Raw genomic sequence first — 25,436 nt, forward strand, 5'->3', positions numbered from 1 at the left:
CTACAAAGGGCCCAGAATGCCACAGGCGGGGTGTTAACACACACCAGACACAGGGATCACATCTACAACAGGCCCAGAATGCCACAGGCGGGGTGTTAACACACACCAGACACAGGGATCACATCTACACTGGGCCCAGAATGCCACAGGCGGGGTGTTAACACACACCAATCACAGGGATCACATCTACAACGGGCCCAGAATGCCGCTGGCGGAGTGTTAACACGCACCAGACACAGGGATCACATCTACAACGGGCCCAGAATGCCACTGGGGGAGTGTTAACACGCACCAGTCACAGGGATCACATCTACAACGGGCCCAGAATGCCGCTGGCGGAGTGTTAACACGCACCAGTCACAGGGATCACATCTACAACGGGCCCAGAATGCCACTGGGGGAGTGTTAACACGCACCAGACACAGGGATCATATCTACACCAGGCCCAGAATGCCGCTGGGGAAGTGTTAACACGCAACAGACACAGGGATCACATCTACACCGAGCCCAGAATACCACTGGGGGGGTGTTAACATGCACCAGTCACAGGGATCACATCTACAAAGGGCCCAGAATGCCACAGGCGGGGTGTTAACACACACCAGACACAGGGATCACATCTACACCGAGCCCAGAATACCACTGGGGGGGTGTTAACATGCACCAGTCACAGGGATCACATCTACACCGGGCCCAGAATGCCACTGGGGGAGTGTTAACACGCACCAGACACAGGGATCACATCTACAACGCGCCCAGAATGCCACTTGGGGAGTGTTAACATGCACCAGACACAGGGATCATATCTACACCAGGCCCAGAATGCCGCTGGGGAAGTGTTAACACGCACCAGACACAGGGATCACATCTACACCGAGCCCAGAATACCACTGGGGGGGTGTTAACATGCACCAGTCACAGGGATCACATCTACACCGGGCCCAGAATGCCACTGGGGGAGTGTTAACACGCACCAGACACAGGGATCACATCTACACCGGGCCCAGAATGCCACTGGGGGAGTGTTAACACGCACCAGACACAGGGATCACATCTACACGAGGCCCAGAATCCCTCTGGCGGAGTGTTAACACGCACCAGTCACAGGGATCACATCTACAACGTGCCCAGAATGCCGCTGGCGGAGTGTTAACATGCACCAGGCACAGGGATCACATCTACACCGGGCCCAGAATGCCACTGGGGGAGTGTTAACACGCACCAGGCACAGGGATCATATCTACACCAGGCCCAGAATGCCGCTGGGGAAGTGTTAACACGCACCAGACATAGGGATCACATCTACACCGAGCCCAGAATACCACTGGGGGGGTGTTAACATGCACCAGTCACAGGGATCACATCTACAAAGGGCCCAGAATGCCACAGGCGGGGTGTTAACACACACCAGACACAGGGATCACATCTACACCAGGCCCAGAATGCCGCTGGGGGAGTGTTAACACGCACCAGGCACAGGGATCATATCTACACCAGGCCCAGAATGCCGCTGGGGAAGTGTTAACACGCACCAGACACAGGGATCACATCTACACCAGGCCCAGAATGCCGCTGGGGGAGTGTTAACACGCACCAGGCACAGGGATCATATCTACACCAGGCCCAGAATGCCGCTGGGGAAGTGTTAACACGCACCAGACACAGGGATCACATCTACACCGAGCCCAGAATACCACTGGGGGAGTGTTAACACGCACCAGTCACAGGGATCACATCTACAACGTGCCCAGAATGCCACTGGGGGAGTGTTAACACGCACCAGTCACAGGGATCACATCTACAACGTACCCAGAATGCCGCTGGGGGAGTGTTAACACGCACCAGTCACAGGGATCACATCTACAAAGGGCCCAGAATGCCACAGGCGGGGTGTTAACACACACCAGACACAGGGATCACATCTACAACAGGCCCAGAATGACGCTGGCGGAGTGTTAACACGCACCAGACACAGGGATCACATCTACAAAGGGCCCAGAATGCCACAGGCGGGGTGTTAACACACACCAGACACAGGGATCACATCTACAACAGGCCCAGAATGCCGCTGGCGGAGTGTTAACACGCACCAGACACAGGGATCACATCTACAACAGGCCCAGAATGCCGCTGGGGGAGTGTTAACACGCACCAGTCACAGGGATCACATCTACAAAGGGCCCAGAATGCCACAGGCGGGGTGTTAACACACACCAGACACAGGGATCACATCTACAACAGGCCCAGAATGACGCTGGCGGAGTGTTAACACGCACCAGACACAGGGATCACATCTACAAAGGGCCCAGAATGCCACAGGCGGGGTGTTAACACACACCAGACACAGGGATCACATCTACAACAGGCCCAGAATGCCACAGGCGGGGTGTTAACACACACCAGACACAGGGATCACATCTACACTGGGCCCAGAATGCCACAGGCGGGGTGTTAACACACACCAATCACAGGGATCACATCTACAACGTGCCCAGAATGCCGCTGGCGGAGTGTTAACATGCACCAGTCACAGGGATCACATCTACGCCGGGCCCAGAATGCCACTTGGGGAGTGTTAACACACACCAGACACAGGGATCACATCTACAACGGGCCCAGAATGCCACTGGGGGAGTGTTAACACGCACCAGTCACAGGGATCACATCTACAACGGGCCCAGAATGCCGCTGGCGGAGTGTTAACACGCACCAGTCACAGGGATCACATCTACAACGTGCCCAGAATGCCACTGGGGGAGTGTTAACACGCACCAGACACAAGGATCACATCTACAACAGGCCCAGAATGCCGCTGGCGGAGTGTTAACACGCACCAGACACAGGGATCACATCTACAACAGGCCCAGAATGCCGCTGGCGGAGTGTTAACATGCACCAGTCACAGGGATCACATCTACGCCGGGCCCAGAATGCCACTTGGGGAGTGTTAACACGCACCAGGCACAGGGATCACATCTACAACGGGCCCAGAATGCCACTGGGGGACTGTTAACACGCACCAGTCACAGGGATCACATCTACAACGGGCCCAGAATGCCGCTGGCGGAGTGTTAACACGCACCAGGCACAGGGATCACATCTACACTGGGCCCAGAATGCCGCTGGCGGAGTGTTAACACACACCAGTCACAGGGATCACATCTACAACAGGCCCAGAATGCCGCTGGCGGAGTGTTAACATGCACCAGTCACAGGGATCACATCTACACCGGGCCCAGAATGCCACTTGGGGAGTGTTAACATGCACCAGACACAGGGATCACATCTACACTGGGCCCAGAATGCCACAGGCGGGGTGTTAACACACACCAGACACAGGGATCACATCTACAACAGGCCCAGAATGCCGCTTACGGAGTGTTAACACGCACCAGACACAAGGATCACATCTACAACAGGCCCAGAATGCCGCTGGCGGAGTGTTAACATGCACTAGGCACAGGGATCACATCTACACCGGGCCCAGAATGCCACTGGGGGAGTGTTAACACGCACCAGTCACAGGGATCACATCTACAACGGGCCCAGAATGCCGCTGGCGGAGTGTTAACACACACCAGACACAAGGATCACATCTACAACAGGCCCAGAATGCCGCTGGCGGAGTGTTAACATGCACCAGTCACAGGGACCACATCTACACCGGGCCCAGAATGCCACAGGCGGGGTGTTAACACACACCAGACACAGGGATCACATCTACAACAGGCCCAGAATGACGCTGGCGGAGTGTTAACACGCACCAGACACAGGGATCACATCTACAAAGGGCCCAGAATGCCACAGGCGGGGTGTTAACACACACCAGACACAGGGATCACATCTACAACAGGCCCAGAATGCCGCTGGCGGAGTGTTAACACGCACCAGACACAGGGATCACATCTACAACAGGCCCAGAATGCCGCTGGGGGAGTGTTAACACGCACCAGTCACAGGGATCACATCTACAAAGGGCCCAGAATGCCACAGGCGGGGTGTTAACACACACCAGACACAGGGATCACATCTACAACAGGCCCAGAATGACGCTGGCGGAGTGTTAACACGCACCAGACACAGGGATCACATCTACAAAGGGCCCAGAATGCCACAGGCGGGGAGTTAACACACACCAGACACAGGGATCACATCTACAACAGGCCCAGAATGCCACAGGCGGGGTGTTAACACACACCAGACACAGGGATCACATCTACACTGGGCCCAGAATGCCACAGGCGGGGTGTTAACACACACCTATCACAGGGATCACATCTACAACGTGCCCAGAATGCCGCTGGCGGAGTGTTAACATGCACCAGTCACAGGGATCACATCTACGCCGGGCCCAGAATGCCACTTGGGGAGTGTTAACACACACCAGACACAGGGATCACATCTACAACGGGCCCAGAATGCCACTGGGGGAGTGTTAACACGCACCAGTCACAGGGATCACATCTACAACGGGCCCAGAATGCTGCTGGCGGAGTGTTAACACGCACCAGTCACAGGGATCACATCTACAACGTGCCCAGAATGCCGCTGGCGGAGTGTTAACATGCACCAGTCACAGGGATCACATCTACGCCGGGCCCAGAATGCCACTTGGGGAGTGTTAACACGCACCAGGCACAGGGATCACATCTACAACGGGCCCAGAATGCCACTGGGGGAGTGTTAACACGCACCAGACACAGGGATCACATCTACAACGGGCCTAGAATGCCACTGGGGGAGTGTTAACACGCACCAGTCACAGGGATCACATCTACAACGCGCCCAGAATGCCACTTGGGGAGTGTTAACACGCACCAGACACAGGGATCACATCTACACGAGGCCCAGAATCCCTCTGGCGGAGTGTTAACACGCACCAGACACAGGGATCACATCTACACCAGGCCCAGAATGCCGCTGGGGGAGTGTTAACACGCACCAGGCACAGGGATCATATCTACACCAGGCCCAGAATGCCGCTGGGGAAGTGTTAACACGCACCAGACACAGGGATCACATCTACACCGAGCCCAGAATACCACTGGGGGAGTGTTAACACGCACCAGTCACAGAGATCACATCTACAACGTGCCCAGAATGCCACTGGGGGAGTGTTAACACGCACCAGTCACAGGGATCACATCTACAACGTACCCAGAATGCCGCTGGGGGAGTGTTAACACGCACCAGACACAGGGATCACATCTACAACAGGCCCATAATGACGCTGGCGGAGTGTTAACACGCACCAGACACAGGGATCACATCTACAAAGGGCCCAGAATGCCACAGGCGGGGTGTTAACACACACCAGACACAGGGATCACATCTACAACAGGCCCAGAATGCCGCTGGCGGAGTGTTAACACGCACCAGACACAGGGATCACATCTACAACAGGCCCAGAATGCCGCTGGGGGAGTGTTAACACGCACCAGTCACAGGGATCACATCTACAAAGGGCCCAGAATGCCACAGGCGGGGTGTTAACACACACCAGACACAGGGATCACATCTACAACAGGCCCAGAATGACGCTGGCGGAGTGTTAACACGCACCAGACACAGGGATCACATCTACAAAGGGCCCAGAATGCCACAGGCGGGGTGTTAACACACACCAGACACAGGGATCACATCTACAACAGGCCCAGAATGCCACAGGCGGGGTGTTAACACACACCAGACACAGGGATCACATCTACACTGGGCCCAGAATGCCACAGGCGGGGTGTTAACACACACCAATCACAGGGATCACATCTACAACGTGCCCAGAATGCCGCTGGCGGAGTGTTAACATGCACCAGTCACAGGGATCACATCTACGCCGGACCCAGAATGCCACTTGGGGAGTGTTAACACACACCAGACACAGGGATCACATCTACAACGGGCCCAGAATCCCTCTGGCGGAGTGTTAACACGCACCAGGCACAGGGATCACATCTACAACGGGCCCAGAATGCCACTTGGGGAGTGTTAACACGCACCAGTCACAGGGATCACATCTACAACGGGCCCAGAATGCCACTGGGGGAGTGTTAACACGCACCAGTCACAGGGATCACATCTACAACGGGCCCAGAATGCCGCTGGCGGAGTGTTAACACGCACCAGTCACAGGGATCACATCTACAACGGGCCCAGAATGCCACTGGGGGAGTGTTAACACGCACCAGACACAAGGATCACATCTACAACAGGCCCAGAATGCCGCTGGCGGAGTGTTAACACGCACCAGACACAGGGATCACATCTACAACAGGCCCAGAATGCCGCTGGCGGAGTGTTAAATGCACTAGTCACAGGGATCACATCTACAAAGGGCCCAGAATGCCACTTGGGGAGTGTTAACACGCACCAGTCATAGGGACCACATCTACAACGGGCCCAGAATGCCACTGGGGGAGTGTTAACATGCACCAGTCACAGGGATCACATCTACGCCGGGCCCAGAATGCCACTTGGGGAGTGTTAACACGCACCAGTCACAGGGATCACATCTACAACGGGCCCAGAATCCCTCTGGCGGAGTGTTAACACGCACCAGACACATGGATCACATCTACAACAGGCCCAGAATGCCGCTGGCGGAGTGTTAACATGCACTAGGCACAGGGATCACATCTACACCGGGCCCAGAATGCCACTGGGGGAGTGTTAACACGCACCAGTCACAGGGATCACATCTACAACGGGCCCAGAATGCCGCTGGCGGAGTGTTAACACACACCAGACACAAGGATCACATCTACAACAGGCCCAGAATGCCGCTGGCGGAGTGTTAACATGCACCAGTCACAGGGACCACATCTACACCGGGCCCAGAATGCCACTTGGGGAGTGTTAACACGCACCAGTCACTGGGACCACATCTACAACGGGCCCAGAATGCCACTGGGGGAGTGTTAACACGCACCAGACACAAGGATCACATCTACACCGGGCCCAGAATGCCACTTGGGGAGTGTTAACACGCACCAGTCACAGGGACCACATCTACACCGGGCCCAGAATGCCACTTGGGGAGTGTTAACACGCACCAGTCACAGGGACCACATCTACAACAGGCCCAGAATGCCGCTGGCGGAGTGTTAACACGCACCAGGCACAGGGATCACATCTACACTGGGCCCAGAATGCCGCTGGCGGAGTGTTAACACACACCAGTCACAGGGATCACATCTACAACAGGCCCAGAATGCCGCTGGCGGAGTGTTAACATGCACCAGTCACAGGGATCACATCTACACCGGGCCCAGAATGCCACTTGGGGAGTGTTAACATGCACCAGACACAGGGATCACATCTACACTGGGCCCAGAATGCCACAGGCGGGGTGTTAACACACACCAGACACAGGGATCACATCTACAACGGGCCCAGAATGCCACTTGGGGAGTGTTAACACGCACCAGTCACAGGGATCACATCTACAACGGGCCCAGAATGCCACTTGGGGAGTGTTAACACGCACCAGACACAGGGATCACATCTACAACGGGCCTAGAATGCCACTGGGGGAGTGTTAACACGTACCAGACACAGGGATCACATCTACACGAGGCCCAGAATCCCTCTGGCGGAGTGTTAACACGCACCAGTCACAGGGATCACATCTACAACGTGCCCAGAATGCCGCTGGCGGAGTGTTAACACGCACCAGACACAGGGATCACATCTACACTGGGCCCAGAATGCCACAGGCGGGGTGTTAACACACACCAGACACAGGGATCACATCTACAACGGGCCCAGAATGCCACTTGGGGAGTGTTAACACGCACCAGACACAGGGATCACATCTACAACGGGCCTAGAATGCCACTGGGGGAGTGTTAACACGCACCAGTCACAGGGATCACATCTACAACGCTCCCAGAATGCCACTTGGGGAGTGTTAACACGCACCAGACACAGGGATCACATCTACACGAGGCCCAGAATCCCTCTGGCGGAGTGTTAACACGCACCAGTCACAGGGATCACATCTACAACGTGCCCAGAATGCCACTTGGGGAGTGTTAACACACACCAGACACAGGGATCACATCTACACTGGGCCCAGAATGCCACAGGCGGGGTGTTAACACACACCAGACACAGGGATCACATCTACAACGGGCCCAGAATGCCACTTGGGGAGTGTTAACACGCACCAGACACAGGGATCACATCTACAACGGGCCCAGAATGCCACTTGGGGAGTGTTAACACACACCAGACACAGGGATCACATCTACACTGGGCCCAGAATGCCACAGGCGGGGTGTTAACACACACCAGACACAGGGATCACATCTACAACGGGCCCAGAATGCCACTGGGGGAGTGTTAACACGCACCAGACACAAGGATCACATCTACACCGGGCCCAGAATGCCACTTGGGGAGTGTTAACACGCACCAGTCACAGGGACCACATCTACACCGGGCCCAGAATGCCACTTGGGGAGTGTTAACACGCACCAGTCACAGGGACCACATCTACAACAGGCCCAGAATGCCGCTGGCGGAGTGTTAACACGCACCAGGCACAGGGATCACATCTACACTGGGCCCAGAATGCCGCTGGCGGAGTGTTAACACACACCAGTCACAGGGATCACATCTACAACAGGCCCAGAATGCCGCTGGCGGAGTGTTAACATGCACCAGACACAGGGATCACATCTACACTGGGCCCAGAATGCCACAGGCGGGGTGTTAACACACACCAGACACAGGGATCACATCTACAACGGGCCCAGAATGCCACTTGGGGAGTGTTAACACGCACCAGTCACAGGGATCACATCTACAACGGGCCCAGAATGCCACTTGGGGAGTGTTAACACGCACCAGACACAGGGATCACATCTACAACGGGCCCAGAATGCCACTTGGGGAGTGTTAACACGCACCAGGCACAGGGATCACATCTACAACGGGCCTAGAATGCCACTGGGGGAGTGTTAACACGCACCAGTCACAGGGATCACATCTACAACGCGCCCAGAATGCCACTTGGGGAGTGTTAACACGCACCAGACACAGGGATCACATCTACACGAGGCCCAGAATCCCTCTGGCGGAGTGTTAACACGCACCAGTCACAGGGATCACATCTACAACGTGCCCAGAATGCCGCTGGCGGAGTGTTAACACGCACCAGACACAGGGATCACATCTACAACGGGCCCAGAATGCCACTTGGGGAGTGTTAACACGCACCAGACACAGGGATCACATCTACAACGGGCCCAGAATGCCACTTGGGGAGTGTTAACACGCACCAGTCACAGGGATCACATCTACAACGTGCCCAGAATGCCGCTGGCGGAGTGTTAACACGCACCAGACACAGGGATCACATCTACAACGGGCCCAGAATGCCACTGGGGGAGTGTTAACACGCACCAGTCACAGGGATCACATCTACAACGCGCCCAGAATGCCACTTGGGGAGTGTTAACACGCACCAGACACAGGGATCACATCTACACGAGGCCCAGAATCCCTCTGGCGGAGTGTTAACACGCACCAGTCACAGGGATCACATCTACAACGTGCCCAGAATGCCACTTGGGGAGTGTTAACACACACCAGACACAGGGATCACATCTACACTGGGCCCAGAATGCCACAGGCGGGGTGTTAACACACACCAGACACAGGGATCACATCTACAACGGGCCCAGAATGCCACTTGGGGAGTGTTAACACACACCAGACACAGGGATCACATCTACACTGGGCCCAGAATGCCACAGGCGGGGTGTTAACACACACCAGACACAGGGATCACATCTACAACGTGCCCAGAATGCCACTTGGGGAGTGTTAACACGCACCAGACACAGGGATCACATCTACACCGGGCCCAGAATGCCACTTGGGGAGTGTTAACACGCACCAGACACAGGGATCACATCTACAACGGGCCTAGAATGCCACTGGGGGAGTGTTAACACGCACCAGTCACAGGGATCACATCTACAACGCGCCCAGAATGCCACTTGGGGAGTGTTAACACACACCAGACACAGGGATCACATCTACAACGGGCCTAGAATGCCACTGGGGGAGTGTTAACACGCACCAGTCACAGGGATCACATCTACAACGCGCCCAGAATGCCACTTGGGGAGTGTTAACACGCACCAGACACAGGGATCACATCTACACGAGGCCCAGAATCCCTCTGGCGGAGTGTTAACACGCACCAGTCACAGGGATCACATCTACAACGTGCCCAGAATGCCGCTGGCGGAGTGTTAACACGCACCAGACACAGGGATCACATCTACACCGGGCCCAGAATGCCACTTGGGGAGTGTTAACACGCACCAGACACAGGGATCACATCTACACCGGGCCCAGAATGCCACTTGGGGAGTGTTAACACGCACCAGTCACAGGGATCACATCTACGCCGGGCCCAGAATGCCACTTGGGGAGTGTTAACACGCACCAGTCACAGGGATCACATCTACACCGGGCCCAGAATGCCGCTGGGGGAGTGTTAACACGCACCAGTCACAGGGATCACATCTACACCGGGCCCAGAATGCCCTTGGGGGAGTGTTCTTGATGGTGATTTTGCTGATTTTGCTCTGTCCTGCCTCTGTAACATGACTGAAAGGTATGTCCCAGCCTGGTCGCTCAGATCCTCCGGCAGTAATTTACTGATTATTCCTAAAACCCAGCTGGGGAGGGTGGGGATAGCTTTTAGTCACTATGGCCCCAAACTCTAAAACTCTCTCCCAGAGAACCTGAGAGCTACTGAATGTCTTAGTGCTTTCTAAACTAGGCTGAAAATGCATATTTTCACCACTGCATATAATAATGTATGACAATCAGTTATTTTTTATTTTATGCATTTAATATTATCTGTTATTGTGGGGGGGTCACTCCCTCCAGAAGTCATAGAGGCTAGAGGCCCCTGTGAGGGAGGGGCCCCTACAGAGAACATAGATTGTTAAAGTGCTTTATGGTGGTATTTTATTATTTTTTTATTTATGTGTTTTATATATATATATATTACTCTATTTTAATTTCTTTTGTGCTTATTTTCATTTACTCTTGTGCTTATTTGGATTTCTTTCTTTTTAAGTGTTTGTAAAGCGCTTTGTAAACCCTGTGGTTAAAGTTATATAAATAATAATTTATTGATTGATTCAGATAGATGAGAGAGAGAGAGAGAGAGACAATGCATTGTGAAGCTCAGAATTCCCACCAGAAAGTTCCATTTGAATGGCTGACAGTCTGGCTGCTGACTCACAGATAGAAGCTGGTGATGTGACAATACTGAACTTACAGGAATGGCGAAGGCACAGTTACTGTAAGGGACAATGCTGGTGAAATTCTGCACTATAATGGCAATGTTTCTGTTTTACTGCTTCAGAATCTTAGGCTAGAGGGCTGAACTGAAAGCAAATCATGAATCCTTCTGTTATCTTGCTTTGTATGTAGCCTAAGCGTGTTTCCCCACCAAAGGCGATAATCGCCGGTTAGTCACTGTCAGGTATCGACACTGAGATACTTGTCTGATTACGCTGATTACCGATAATATCCTCATATCACTCAGACCTAACTGGTGATTTGACATGATCCCAGGTATAACAATACAGGCAAAAAGGATTTTACTCATGGGATCAGGAATCCAAGTGCCAGTTGCTGCTGCATTAGCTGCTGGGGATGTTCACATCTCCTCCTTTCAGTGATACGTGTCGAGTGTAGGGACACCTGGCAGAGAGATGGCTAAGGACTGCACTGGAAGCACTGGTCTGACTGTTATGGGAGGGTTCACATCCATCTGGCTGTCCATGTGTTCCTATATATTCTGTGATTTTTGGCTATAGCTTGTACTTAATGCTTTTACCTCTAGTTTTGAGCTAAGATGCACTGACTCACAATTAGTGATCATCTGACTGCAGCAAATTGCCAGGATTCACAGGGCACTCTGCAGACTGTAATTCATTTTGAAATTTAAGCTGTGCTGCTAATTATATTGAAAGCAAATGCTGATTGTAGTGATTGGTATTTAGCTAAAGTGCAGGATGTGTATATGTCTGTGTCTTAAAGTGTTTTCTGTTCCAGGCTGAACGGCTGTGATCTCATAGATAAACACTGTGAAATGCTGACTTCAGCTCTAAGATCAAACTCTTCCCCCCTGAGAGAGCTGGACCTGAGTGACAATGACCTAAAGAATAAAGGAGTGAAGCTGCTCTCTGCTGGACTGGGGGATTCACACTGTAAACTGGAGATACTGAGGTCAGTGTTACTGGGTCTCCACCAGCATTCAGCGTTTTCACAACAAGAACACGGCAGACTCTGTACACCCCTCTCCTTGAGGAGATCAGTGATTTCCCAGCTCTGATCTCTTCACGGTTCTGGATGTTAATCTTTCCCAGTCTGGTCTCCTTGCCCTTGATATCCCTACCAGGCCTCATCCTCACTGCCATCAGGGTCTGCTTGGGACAGGACTGTGGATGAGGGAGGAGGGTGGTAGACAGGAGGAGACTGAGGCTGCTGCCTGACCTCAGGTCTGGGATCACAAACCATTAAATCATCAATTTATATGTAATTTCATTGTAATTTCAGCTTCAAAACACAATTCCAGTTGTTTCAGCCAGTAGGCCGTTTTGTTGTAGTGTGGCATGAGTTTAAGGACATAGGTGACTGGACTGAAGCCTCAGTGAGGCAGAGTTTATTAAAAAATGAAAATGACAGCAGGAAGAGGAAATTTTAAGGTGGCTGGTGGCCGTCAGTGGCGTCCTCATTGCGAGTCGGGGTCTCTGGGTGTGAGAGATGGGAGACGTGAGGGAGACACCGCTGTCTGTTCCCAGGCGAGGTGGGAGGAGAGAAAACAGAACAAGAGGAGCGGAAGGCAGGGTAACGTGGAGCAGCCGGTGTCTGGGGTCACAGGTGAGGTGGGAGGAGAGAAAACAGAACAAAAGGAGCGGAAGGCAGGGTAACGGGGAGCAGCCGGTGTCGGGGGGTCACAGGTGAGGCGGGAGGAGAGAAAACAGAACAAAAGGAGCGGAAGGCAGGGTAACGCGGAGCAGCCGGTGTCTGGGGGTCACAGGTGAGGCGGGAGGAGAGAAAACAGAACAAAAGGAGCGGAAGGCAGGGTAACGCGGAGCAGCCGGTGTCTGGGGGTCACAGATGAGGCGGGAGGAGAGAAAACAGAACAAAAGGAGCGGAAGGCAGGGTAACGCGGAGCAGCCGGTGTCTGGGGGTCACAGGTGAGGCGGGAGGAGAGAAAACAGAACAAAAGGAGCGGAAGGCAGGGTAACGCGGAGCAGCCGGTGTCTGGGGGTCACAGGTGAGGCGGGAGGAGAGAAAACAGAACAAAAGGAGCGGAAGGCAGGGTAACGCGGAGCAGCCGGTGTCTGGGGGTCACAGGTGAGGCGGGAGGAGAGAAAACAGAACAAAAGGAGCGGAAGGCAGGGTAACGCGGAGCAGCCGGTGTCTGGGAGTCACAGGTGAGGCGGGAGGAGAGAAAACAGAACAAAAGGAGCGGAAGGCAGGGTAACGCGGAGCAGCCGGTGTCTGGGGGTCACAGGTGAGGCGGGAGGAGAGAAAACAGAACAAAAGGAGCGGAAGGCAGGGTAACGGGGAGCAGCCGGTGTCGGGGGGTCACAGGTGAGGCGGGAGGAGAGAAAACAGAACAAAAGGAGCGGAAGGCAGGGTAACGCGGAGCAGCCGGTGTCTGGGGGTCACAGGTGAGGCGGGAGGAGAGAAAACAGAACAAAAGGAGCGGAAGGCAGGGTAACGCGGAGCAGCCGGTGTCTGGGGGTCACAGGTGAGGCGGGAGGAGAGAAAACAGAACAAAAGGAGCGGAAGGCAGGGTAACGCGGAGCAGCCGGTGTCTGGGGGTCACAGGTGAGGCGGGAGGAGAGAAAACAGAACAAAAGGAGCGGAAGGCAGGGTAACGCGGAGCAGCCGGTGTCTGGGGGTCACAGGTGAGGCGGGAGGAGAGAAAACAGAACAAAAGGAGCGGAAGGCAGGGTAACGCGGAGCAGCCGGTGTCTGGGGGTCACAGGTGCACCAGCATCACGATGGTTTGGTTTGAAAATTAAATAATTAAATGCTCATTAATGGTCGTTAATTCACAGTGACTTCAGCAATGATTCAGATTAAAAGGTGAGCTTCAGTGAGTCGTGAAGGATCACTGTGTTACAGTTATATCTTTGCAGAGAAGCAGGCCCTAATCCCCTGAGAGCTGATCACTGCTGCTGGTGTCTCCCTCACTTTATACAGCTAATTACATGCAAATAGACGGCTGTAGAAAACAAGATTTTGATTTCCTTTCTGCAGGCTGTCGAGCTGTAGAGTCAGTAAAGAAGGTTGTTCTTCCCTGGCTTCAGCTCTGAGGTCAAACCCCTCACACCTGAGAGAGCTGGACCTGAGCTACAATCACCCAGGAGACTCAGGAGTGAAGCTGCTCTCTGCTGTACTGGAGGATCCCAGCTGTAAACTGGAGAAGTTGCAGTGAGTACAGAATATGCATTTTTACAAAAAACTAACTGGACACCAAGAAAACCCACAATGCATTTCAGCAGTTACATAATAAACAAACACAAACAGCTTCTTTTTTCTTCTCCTGCTTCCTTATATCCCACAATCTTATCAGCCCTCGATCCATGTTAGAAATAATTAAGCAGTGAAGCAGGAAACTTCCATTCTATCATGTAATCCATTCAAAACATTTGTGTAGGTTGGAAACGTTAACCGTACTGTTACAGTTAAACATGCTGACGTTAATATGAGTTATGGACAAAAATATAATGGACAGTAATCAGAACTGGACGATTGTTAAAATGCTTTTTAGCAAATTAATTATTTTCTAAAAATCCTTTATGTCATGGACCCTATTCTTTTTATTTGAATAGAGTGCTGCAGTGTATAAAGTGGATTTAAAATGGTTTAATTTTTTTAAGGATGAGCCGATGTGAACTCACAGAGAAATGCTGTGAGGCGCTGGTTTCAGCTCTCAGATCAAACTCCTCACCCCTGAGAGAGCTGGACCTGAGTGACAATGGCCTGCAGGATTCAGGAGTGAAGCTGCTCTCTGCTGGACTGGGGGATTCACACTGTAAACTGGAGATACTGAGGTCAGTATTACTGGGTATTCCACACTGTAAACTGGGGATACTGAGGTCAGTATTACTGGGTATTCCACACTGTAAACTGGGCATACTGAGGTCAGTATTCCTGGGTATTCCACACTGTAAACTGGGGATACTGAGGTCAGTATTACTGGGTATTCCACACTGTAAACTGGGGATACTGAGGTCAGTATTCCTAGGTATTCCACACTGTAAACTGGGGGTACTGTGGTCAGTATTACTGGGTATTCCACACTGTAAACTGGAAACACTGAGGTCAGTATTGCTGGGTATCCCACACTGTAAACTGGAGATACTGAGGTCAGTATTACTGGGTATTCCACACTGTAACCTGGGGGTAGTGAGGTGAGTATTACTGGGTATCCCATACTGTACGCTGGAGATACTAAGGTAGAAAATAACTAATGATTTCAAAACAAAGCAGGAGTACCTAAGTCTACAGGTCGAGTTAAAAAATAACATTTGACTCTATGAGGAATGTAGAAAGGAAGATTGCATTAGAGGCTAAGGATGACATTAAAAATTTCTTCCAATATTTTAACTCCAAAAGAGCTCTAAAAGCTGAAATCACTAATCTGCAGGATAGTAAGGGTCTTATAAATGAAATTGATATAGTAAATGAGTTTAATGATTATTTTACCTGTGTGGTCACAGTAGGGGACACAAGTAACTTACCACCATTTAGTACAAATACAGCATCGTCTATAACCAATATACAGTCCCTCCACAATTATCGGCACCCCTTGTAAAAATTTGTAAAAAGTGTTAGAAAAAAATCCACCTTTTGGTGAAGTAGCTTCATGTCACACTGAAAACATGAGAAAAATGCAACCTTTCATTGAAATAAATTTAATCAAAGAAAAACTAATCCGTTTCCTCCAGGTACTCCGGTTTTCCCCCATAGTCCAAAAATATGCTGAGGCTAATTGGAGTTGCTAAATTGCCCGTAGGTGTGCATGTGTGAGTAAATGGTGTGTGAGTGTGCCCTGTGATGGGCTGGCCCCCCATCCTCGTTTGTTCCCTGCCTTGTGCCCATTGCTTGGCTCGGCGATGAGGGTCCATTAAAGTCTGTCCGGGGAGAACCCAGTCGATCTACCGACAGAATGAACATGACAATCGACTTGCCCTCTGCCTTTACTGGTGATGGGAGCCAAAGGTTCCTCTGCTGGGTGAGGCAGCTGGACGTGGCGGTGAAGGCATCTTCAGGCTGTAGCCGTGACTGTTATGATGAATTAGTGCGAATTCTTCCGACTTGCTTGAGTGGGGCAGCTTTTCTGTTATGGGACAGCCTGCCCGCTGCAGTGCAATCTGATTACGCCACGTCTAAAGAGAAGCTTAAAGAGGCGTTCGGACAAAAACAGTTTATGGACGAAAAGAGTTTATGTCGTGCTTCAGAGCTTCACTTTCTGCCCGATCGCGTGCTCCCAGTCAGAGCTTGGACGTATCCTGTATGCTGCTGGAATAAGTCGGTTGGTGCAGGAGGCTTTTCCGGATTATGGAAGTGTGGCGCAGCGGGAGGAGAAGTTTAGGCGCTTTCTTGGTGGGTTGGACCCCGTTTTTAAGACAAAGTGCCTCAGGCAGGGGGCTACAGATTTGGAGGAGGCTCTGCTGATAGCGGGACGATGCGACATTGCATGAGAAGCCCTGAAGATAGACTATGTGAGTGCACCTTCTAGCAGCCGTCGTATTAGCGATGATCCTGCTGTCCACAGTCGAAGGTCTTAGATGTGCAGATGATAGACTTGCTGAGGAGGTGCGTTTCTTTTCCCAGCTCTGATCTCTTCACGGTTCTGGATGTTAATCTTTCCCAGTCTGGTCTCCTTGCCCTTGACATCTCTACCAGGCCTCATCCTCACTGCCATCAGGGTCTGCTTGGGACAGAACTGTGGATGAGGGAGGAAGGTGGTAGACAGGAGGAGACTGAGGCTGCTGCCTGACCTCAGATCTGGGATCACATACCATGAAACTTGTTTATTTGTACTTTCCCTGTAATTTAAGTTTCAAAACATAATTCCAGTTGTTTCAGACAATGGGCAGTTATATTGTAGTGTGGTATGAGTTTAAGGACATACTGTACAGGCAGCGATGGGTGACTGGACTGAAGCCACAGTGAGACAGACTTTATTCAAAATAAAAATGACAGCAGGAAGAGGAAAGTTTGGGGTGGCTGGTGGCAGTCAGGGGGCGACATGGTGATGCAGTGGTTAACACTGTTGCCTCACACCTCTAGGACTCGGGTTCAAGTCTCCGCCTGGGTCACGTGTGTGTGGAGTTTGCATGTTCTCCCCATGTTGTCGTGGGGTTTACTCAGGGTACTCTGGTTTCCCCCCCACAGTCCAAAAACATGCTGAGGCTAATTGGAGTTGCTAAATTGCCCATAGGAGTGCATGTGTGAGTGAATGGTGTGTGAGTGTGCCCTGCGATGGGCTGGCCCCCCATCCTGGTTTATTCCCTGCCTTTTGCCCATTGCTTCCGGGATAGGCTCCAGACCCCCCGCGACCCAGTAGGATAAGCAGTTTGGAAAATGGATGGATGGATGGATGGTGGCAGTCAGCAGCGTCCTCATTGCGAGTCGGCATCTCTAGATGTGAGAGATGGGAGACGTGAGGGAGACACTGCTGTCTGTTCCCAGGCGAGGTGGGAGGAGAGAAAACAGAACAAGAGGAGCGAAAGGGAGGGTAACATGGAGCAGCCGGTGTCTGGGGGTCACAGGTGAGGTGGGAGGAGGGAAAACAGAACAAGAGGAGCGAAAGGCAGGGTAACGTGGAGCAGCCGGTGTCTGGGGGTTACAGGTGAGGGGGGAGGAGAGAAAGCAGAACAAAAGGAGCGGAAGGCAGGGTAACGCGGAGCAGCCGGTGTCTGGGGGTCACAGGTGAGGGGGGAGGAGAGAAAGCAGAACAAAAGGAGCGGAAGGCAGGGTAACGCGGAGCAGCCGGTGTCTGGGGGTCACAAGTGCACCAGCGTGATGGTGGTTTGGTTTGGAAATGAAATGCTCATTTATGGTCGTTAATTCACAGTGATTCAGTATGTCAGACTAAAAGCTGAGCTTCAGTGAGTCATGTAGGATCACTGTGTTACAGTTACATCTTTGCAGACAAGCAGCCACTAAACCCCTGAGAGCTGATCACTGCTGCTGGTCTCTTCTTCACTTTATACAGCTAATTACATGCAAATAGACGGCTGTAGAAAACAAGATTTTGATTTCCTTTCTGCAGGCTGTCGAGCTGTAGAGTCAGAAAAGAAGGCTGTTCTTCCCTGGCTTCTGCTCTGAGGTCAAACCCCTCACACCTGAGAGAGCTGGACCTGAGTGACAATGACCTGCAGGATTCAGGAGTGAAGCTGCTCTCTGCTGTACTGGAGGATCCCAGCTGTAAACTGGAGAAGCTGCAGTGAGTACAGAATATGCATTTTTTTTAAAAACAAACTGGACACCAAGAAAACCCACAATGCATTTCAGCAGTTACATAATAAACAAACACAAACAGCTTCTTTTTTCTTATCCTGCTTCCTTATATCCCACAATCTTATCAGCCTTCGATCCATGTTTTAATTAAGCAGTGAAGCAGAAAACGTCCATTTAACCATATAATCAGCAGACCATTTTTGTGTTGATTTTGACATGTGCTTAGGATCACCGTCCAGTTTTCGTTTCCTGGCAGATGCAGCCAAATTTTGATTTAAAATGTCCTGGTATTTCATGGAGTCCATAGTGCCATGTGCCCTAACGAGGTTTCCAGGGCCTTTGGAGGAAAAACAGCCCCACAACATCACAGAACCGCCACCATATTTTAGCCAACATGGATTTATGAGAGGTAGATCCTGTCCAACTAATCTACTTGAGTTCTTTGAGGAAGCTACAAGAGAAATTGATCACAAAAAGTACTTAGATTTCCAGAAGGCCTTTGATGTTGTCCCCCGCAAATGTAATTTAATGTAGATAAATGTGAGGTAATCCATGCAAGGAGCAGAAATATGAAGTACAGATATTTTATGGGTTCCACTGAAATAAAGGTAGCTGATTACGAGAAAGATCTCGGTGTGTATGTTGATGCTTCCATGTCCTATTCTAGCCAGTGTGGGGAAGCAATTAAAAAGGCCAATAGGGTGTTGGGTTACATCTCTAGGTGTGTGGAGTTTAATTCAAATTAGGTGATGCTAAGGTTATACAATTCCTTATTAAGACCCCACCTAGAATATTGTTTTAATGTGAGAGGAGGATGTAGGGCTTTCGAAGGAACAAACAGGTTCGCTTTGGTCTGTTCAGAAATATTTATTGAAATATACAGAAAACTATGACGTGCCATCATCACCCACCTTCACACACGGACTTGGGAGCCCCTTTCAGTCCTGTCAGGAGACCAACATGTGGCCAGACTCCCCCCCCAGGCGATGCGCTCTTTGTGAGGCTGTTTTCACTTGCAGTTACGAAGAATTTTGGGCAACACTTTCCATTTTGCCCTGAGAGAGACAAGATAAGCGTCCCTTTCCCCAGAGAAAGGCAAGATAGGTGTTCTAGCAGTTTTGTGAGAAACAAGTTATATAAATGATCAATGAAAAAACATGTTAGTGCAGTTCAACTGTGGCACAACAATAATATGGGTGAATCACGGTGGGCGACGTGTTTGAGTGTCGGGATGATTAGTCCATAAACGATAAGAATCAATCCATACCTCAGTCATCTCACAGGTATGTCTGCTAGGTGGAGTTGAAGGTGCTCCACCAATCCGGGAGTAGTGGAGACAAACAACCACAATTTCCAAATCATTACAGTAACAGGAGGACAGTGAACATTTTTTGTTTAATTCTATGCTATGTGAGCGACATGGCCAGTTATGTGACCATCTGTGGGTTCGTCTTAATACAAATATTGTGTGCAGGTTTGGTCACCATGCCTTAAAAAGGACATTGCTGCCTTGGAAAGGATTCAATGCAGGGCTACAGGAATGATTCCTGGTCATAGGGAAATATCTTATGAAAAAAGGTTAGCTGAGCTGAATCTGTTCTGCACCACATGCACACAGAAAAATCCACTTTTAGGTTAATAAAATAAATCACCCCAAGATAAGGCTGCAGACTCGGCCAGGAGGGTCTCTACTGTGGGGCTGGAAACTCCTCTCCTGTCCGGACACGACGCTACTAAAGAGAACTCAGTAGGCTGCATTATTACAGTTTTTCTAGTTTGCTTTCATGCAGCAGTCAACTCAAACTCCACATTTTCAAAACAGGTAACACACAGGTAACACACAGGTAACACACAGGTAACACACAGGTAACAGTGGCACTCGTGGTCAAAGAGACACATTTTGTTTGCAAAAGGCTCTAACCGTGCTAAAACATTTAAAATATGAAACAAAAGCAAACTTTGCCTTCAAACAACACAACTTGCAAACAAGTATATGAGCTTTTCCAATCAATCATTACACAATGGACTGCAAAATACAAAATACAGCACTCAGTGCGAATCAGTGCACCATGGCTTGTCATTATGACATAGCTGTCATGCCAGTGCCACATGTTATCTTTCTGCATAGACTGCGTCAAATTTGGCTTCTTGCAAAGAATTGGATCCAGAATTAAAAATGCTTTGATGCAAATTTTATTGATTCTTTGACATTGTTCTTTAAAAAAAAAACTGAAATACTGTACATTTTACAGAAAATACACGTAAACATAAATAACATCTATCAGAGTATAAGAAATTAAGAAAATAAAGATAAAATCTATTACACTAAAGTATAAAAATCTATTACAGCATAAGAAATAGCCACCATTGATACTCAGTCTATTACAGCATAAGAAATAGCCACTATCGATACTCAGTCTATTACAGCATAAGAAATAGCCACTATTGATACTCAGTCTATTACAGCATAAGAAATAGCCACTATCGATACTCAGTCTATTACAGCATAAGAAATGGCCACTATTGATACTCAGTCTATTACAGCATAAGAATTAGCCACTATTGATACTCAGTCTATTACAGTATAAGAAATGGCCACTATTGATACTCAGTCTATTACAGTATAAGAATTAGCCACTATTGATACTCAGTCTATTACAGTATAAGAAATGGCCACTATTGATACTCAGTCTATTACAGTATAAGAATTAGCCACTATTGATACTCAGTCTATTACAGCATAAGAAATGGCCTCTATTGATACTCAGTCTATTACAGCATAAGAAATGGCCACTATTGATACTCAGTCTATTACAGCATAAGAAATGGCCTCTATTGATACTCAGTCTATTACAGCATAAGAAATGGCCACTATTGATACTCAGTCTATTACAGCATAAGAAATGGCCTCTATTGATACTCAGTCTATTACAGCATAAGAAATGGCCACTATTGATACTCAGTCTATTTCAGCATAAGAAATGGCCACTATCGATACTCAGTCTATTACAGCATAAGAAATAGCCACTATTGATACTCAGTCTATTACAGCATAAGAAATGGCCACTATTGATACTCAGTCTATTACAGCATAAGAAATGGCCTCTATTGATACTCAGTCTATTACAGCATAAGAAATGGCCTCTATTGATACTCAGTCTATTACAGCATAAGAAATGGCCACTATTGATACTCAGTCTATTACAGTATAAGAAATAGCCACCATTGATATTCAGTCTATTACAGCATAAGAAATGGCCTCTATTGATACTCAGTCTCTCCTGACTTGACCATGGGGCCACATGGCTTCATCCACATCACATTTAATATCCTCTCCTGCACTGAGGGAAAAACCTTCTTACATGCCTTATCCAACCACGACATTCCTCTGCACCTATTTCTTGGGCAGCAGCAGTCATTGCATTCAGGAAGGGCATCTGCTCATAGGGATGGTGATCATACACCTTCCACCTCCAAGCACTGAAGAACTCCTCTATGGGATTCAAAAATGGGGAATATGCTGGGAGGAACAGCATCATTATACGAGGGTGTACTGCAAACCACTCACTGACAAGGCGAGAGTGGTGGGATGCCACATTATCCCAGATAATGATGAAGAGTGGCATGCCAGGCTTCAACAGCCCTCTACCCTCAGGTGGGATCAGCCTCTCATGAAGTGCATTCAGGAATGTTATGAAGCGTTCAGTATTGTATGGGCCAATAGTGGGGATATGGCAGAGGACACCATCACTGGAGGTGGCAGCATACATGTTATGTTGGCGGCCCTCTGCCCTGGAACTGTGGAAGTGACCCTGTACCCAAAGAGCTTCCTTCCACGTCTCCTCACTTTACAGAGACTGAAGCGGCTTCATCAACATAAATGAAGACATGATATGTCCCCTCAGCTTCAAGCTCCATTATTCTCTAAGTAAAAAAAAGGCTAAATTACAATGAATGTCAAAGCAATCAAGAAAAACTGTAAAGCTAGTTCCTGATGTTGCAAGACGTCATCTTCACCGCTCTTGTGGAGGTCATGTGATTCTGGCGCCCCCTGGTGGTGGTATATCTTAGGTTGTGCAGAGTGATACGATATAATCCTAGTGGAGATAATAATAATAATAATAATAATATCCATCCATCCATCCATTTTCCAAACTGCTTATCCTACTGGGTCGCAGGGGGTCCAGAGCCTATCCTGGAAGCAATGGGCACGAGGCAGGGAACAACCCAGGATGGGGGGCCAGCCCATCGCAGGGCACACTCACACACCATTCACTCTCACATGCACTCCTATGGGCAATTTAGCAACTCCAATTAGCCTCAGCATGTTTTTGGACTGTGGGGGGAAACCGGAGTACCCGGAGGAAACCCCACGACGACATGGGGAGAACATGCAAACTCCACACACATGTGACCCAGGCGGAGACTCAAACCCGGGTCCCAGAGGTGTGAGGCAACAGTGCTAACCACTGCACCACCATGCCGCCCCCATAATAGTATCCTATGCTCTATTATTATAATACATTATTATCAGTAATAATAATATTTATATAATGCTATAATTATAAAATGTAATAATATTTAGCATTATACAGACACATATGTACATATACAATTAACTATACAAACTATATAAATTACTATATAAACTATAGTAATTATGAACTATGATAATATCTTTAACCTATACTTCGCCTTAATTACTGAAGTTTTTGTAATGTCATGTCTGGCCCCACAGTGGAGATCATATGGTTTCCAGCCCTAGCGGAGGACGGCCAGTGTTCTAAATCCGGACCTTTTTCAATCCGCACAGGAATTCCGCTATTCTGTGGAATAGCTTAATAAAGAACCTGAATTCCCCGACCGGCACCACACATCGCGGCTGTCACGATCCGGCTGTGCGGGTAATGCTCTCGGGCTGATGGCTCAGGCAGGCAACAGGCAGGAAGCAGGCAGGCAGGCAGAATCGAGGAAAATGGGGATTTATTTGGGAAACAGGGTGCAGGAAACATCAGACGTCTACTAACATCAATGATGGACAAGGAACTAAGGCAAGACATGGACTGAAATACACAGGACTGGGCGAAAATAATCGGACACAGCTGGGTATGATTGGGGAAGCACACGTGGATAATCAGGGGGCGTGGCACACATGAGGATTGTACGAGCTGGGCGTGGTACACACGAGGATCATACGAGCTGGGCGTGGCACACACGAGGATCATACGAGCTGGGCGTGGCACACACGAGGATCGTACGAGCTGGGCGTGGCACACACGAGGATCGTACGAGCTGGGCGTGGCACACACGAGGATCGGACGAGCTGGGCGTGGCACACACGAGGATTGTACGAGCTGGGTGTGGCACACATGAGGATCGTACGAGCTGGGTGTGGCACACACGAGGATCGTACGAGCTGGGTGTGGCACACACGAGGATCGGACGAGCTGGACGTGGCACACATGAGGATCTTACGAGCTGGGCGTGACAGCGGCTAATGTTTTATGTCTTGTTTTGAAAGCATCTCATCACTTAATTACATGATCAGAATGGCATGTAGTAGAAAGCTTCTAATATAATGACCAAACCGGATGTCATTATAGGTGAACCTTTACTTGCATTTATTTGCTATTTCAAAGGGCAAGGAAAGAAAACACAACTGCTAAAGCAGAACTTTCTTCCGATCACGTATATAGGTAAAGCATGTGGAAGCAGCAGAGAGACAGAGAATGAAACACCCCCTATTTCCGGGTCGCTTCCTACATCAAATAAAGGCATTTTACCTTTATTTCTTCATAAAATGAGTCATGTTGATTAAACTATTCACAACATGGCAGAGACTGTTACGATGAAATATGCTTACAAAACCACATCGTTCGAATAAATCGAAATGCATGTGGCATTAGCCTGGCTGTTTGTTCAGGGTTAGATCCTGTGAGGAGTGTAGGGACTGTGATTATACGCTTAATACCTTTATAGAAATGCATGTGGCATTAGTCTGGCTGTTTGTTCATGGTTAGATGCTGTAAGGAGTGTAGGGACTGTGATTATACGCTTAATACCTTTATAGAAATGCATGTGGCATTAGCCTGGCTGTTTGGTCAGGGTTAGATGCTGTAAGGAGTGTAGGGACTGTGATTATACGTTTAATGCCTTTATAGAAATGCATGTGGCATTAGCCTGGCTGTTTGGTCAGGGTTAGATGCTGTAAGGAGTGTAGGGACTGTGATTATACGCTTAATGCCTTTATAGAAATGCATGTGGCATTAGCCTGGCTGTTTGTTCAGGGTTAGATCCTGTAAGGAGTGTAGGGACTGTGATTATACGCTTAATACCTTTATAGAAATGCATGTGGCATTAGTCTGGCTGTTTGTTCATGGTTAGATGCTGTAAGGAGTGTAGGGACTGTGATTATACGCTTAATACCTTTATAGAAATGCATGTGGCATTAGCCTGGCTGTTTGGTCAGGGTTAGATGCTGTAAGGAGTGTAGGGACTGTGATTATACGTTTAATGCCTTTATAGAAATGCATGTGGCATTAGCCTGGCTGTTTGGTCAGGGTTAGATGCTGTAAGGAGTGTAGGGACTGTGATTATACGTTTAATGCCTTTATAGAAATGCATGTGGCATTAGCCTGGCTGTTTGTTCAGGGTTAGATGCTGTAAGGAGTGTAGGGACTGTGATTATACACTTAATGCCTTTATAGAAATGCATGTGGCATTAGCCTGGCTGTTTGTTCAGGGTTAGATGCTGTAAGGTGTGTAGGGACTGTGATTATACGCTTAATGCCTTTATAGAAATGCATGTGGCTTTAGCCTGGCTGTTTGTTCAGGGTTAGATGCTGTACGGAGTGTAGTGACTGCGATTATACGCTTAAGGCCTTTATAGAAATGCATGTGGCATTAGCCTG

At 49.5% G+C, this 25,436-nt stretch overlaps 1 protein-coding gene across 1 annotated transcript in view; it reads left to right on the forward strand.

Annotated features, from left to right (window-relative positions):
* Positions 1-24,432, forward strand: part of LOC125726907 (NACHT, LRR and PYD domains-containing protein 12-like) — a 137,761-nt gene extending 113,329 nt beyond the window's left edge. The window contains exons 15-17 of the mRNA XM_049003375.1: positions 14,934-15,107; positions 18,338-18,511; positions 24,222-24,432. Coding sequence (XP_048859332.1) covers positions 14,934-15,107; positions 18,338-18,511; positions 24,222-24,225 — 352 coding nt within the window. The 3' untranslated portion in view covers positions 24,226-24,432. The remainder of the gene's footprint in view (positions 1-14,933; positions 15,108-18,337; positions 18,512-24,221) is intronic.
* The last annotated feature ends 1,004 nt before the right edge of the window (positions 24,433-25,436 follow it).

Source organism: Brienomyrus brachyistius, unplaced genomic scaffold (genome assembly GCF_023856365.1).
Source record: "Brienomyrus brachyistius isolate T26 unplaced genomic scaffold, BBRACH_0.4 scaffold79, whole genome shotgun sequence".
NCBI classification, from domain to species: Eukaryota; Metazoa; Chordata; class Actinopteri; order Osteoglossiformes; family Mormyridae; genus Brienomyrus; species Brienomyrus brachyistius.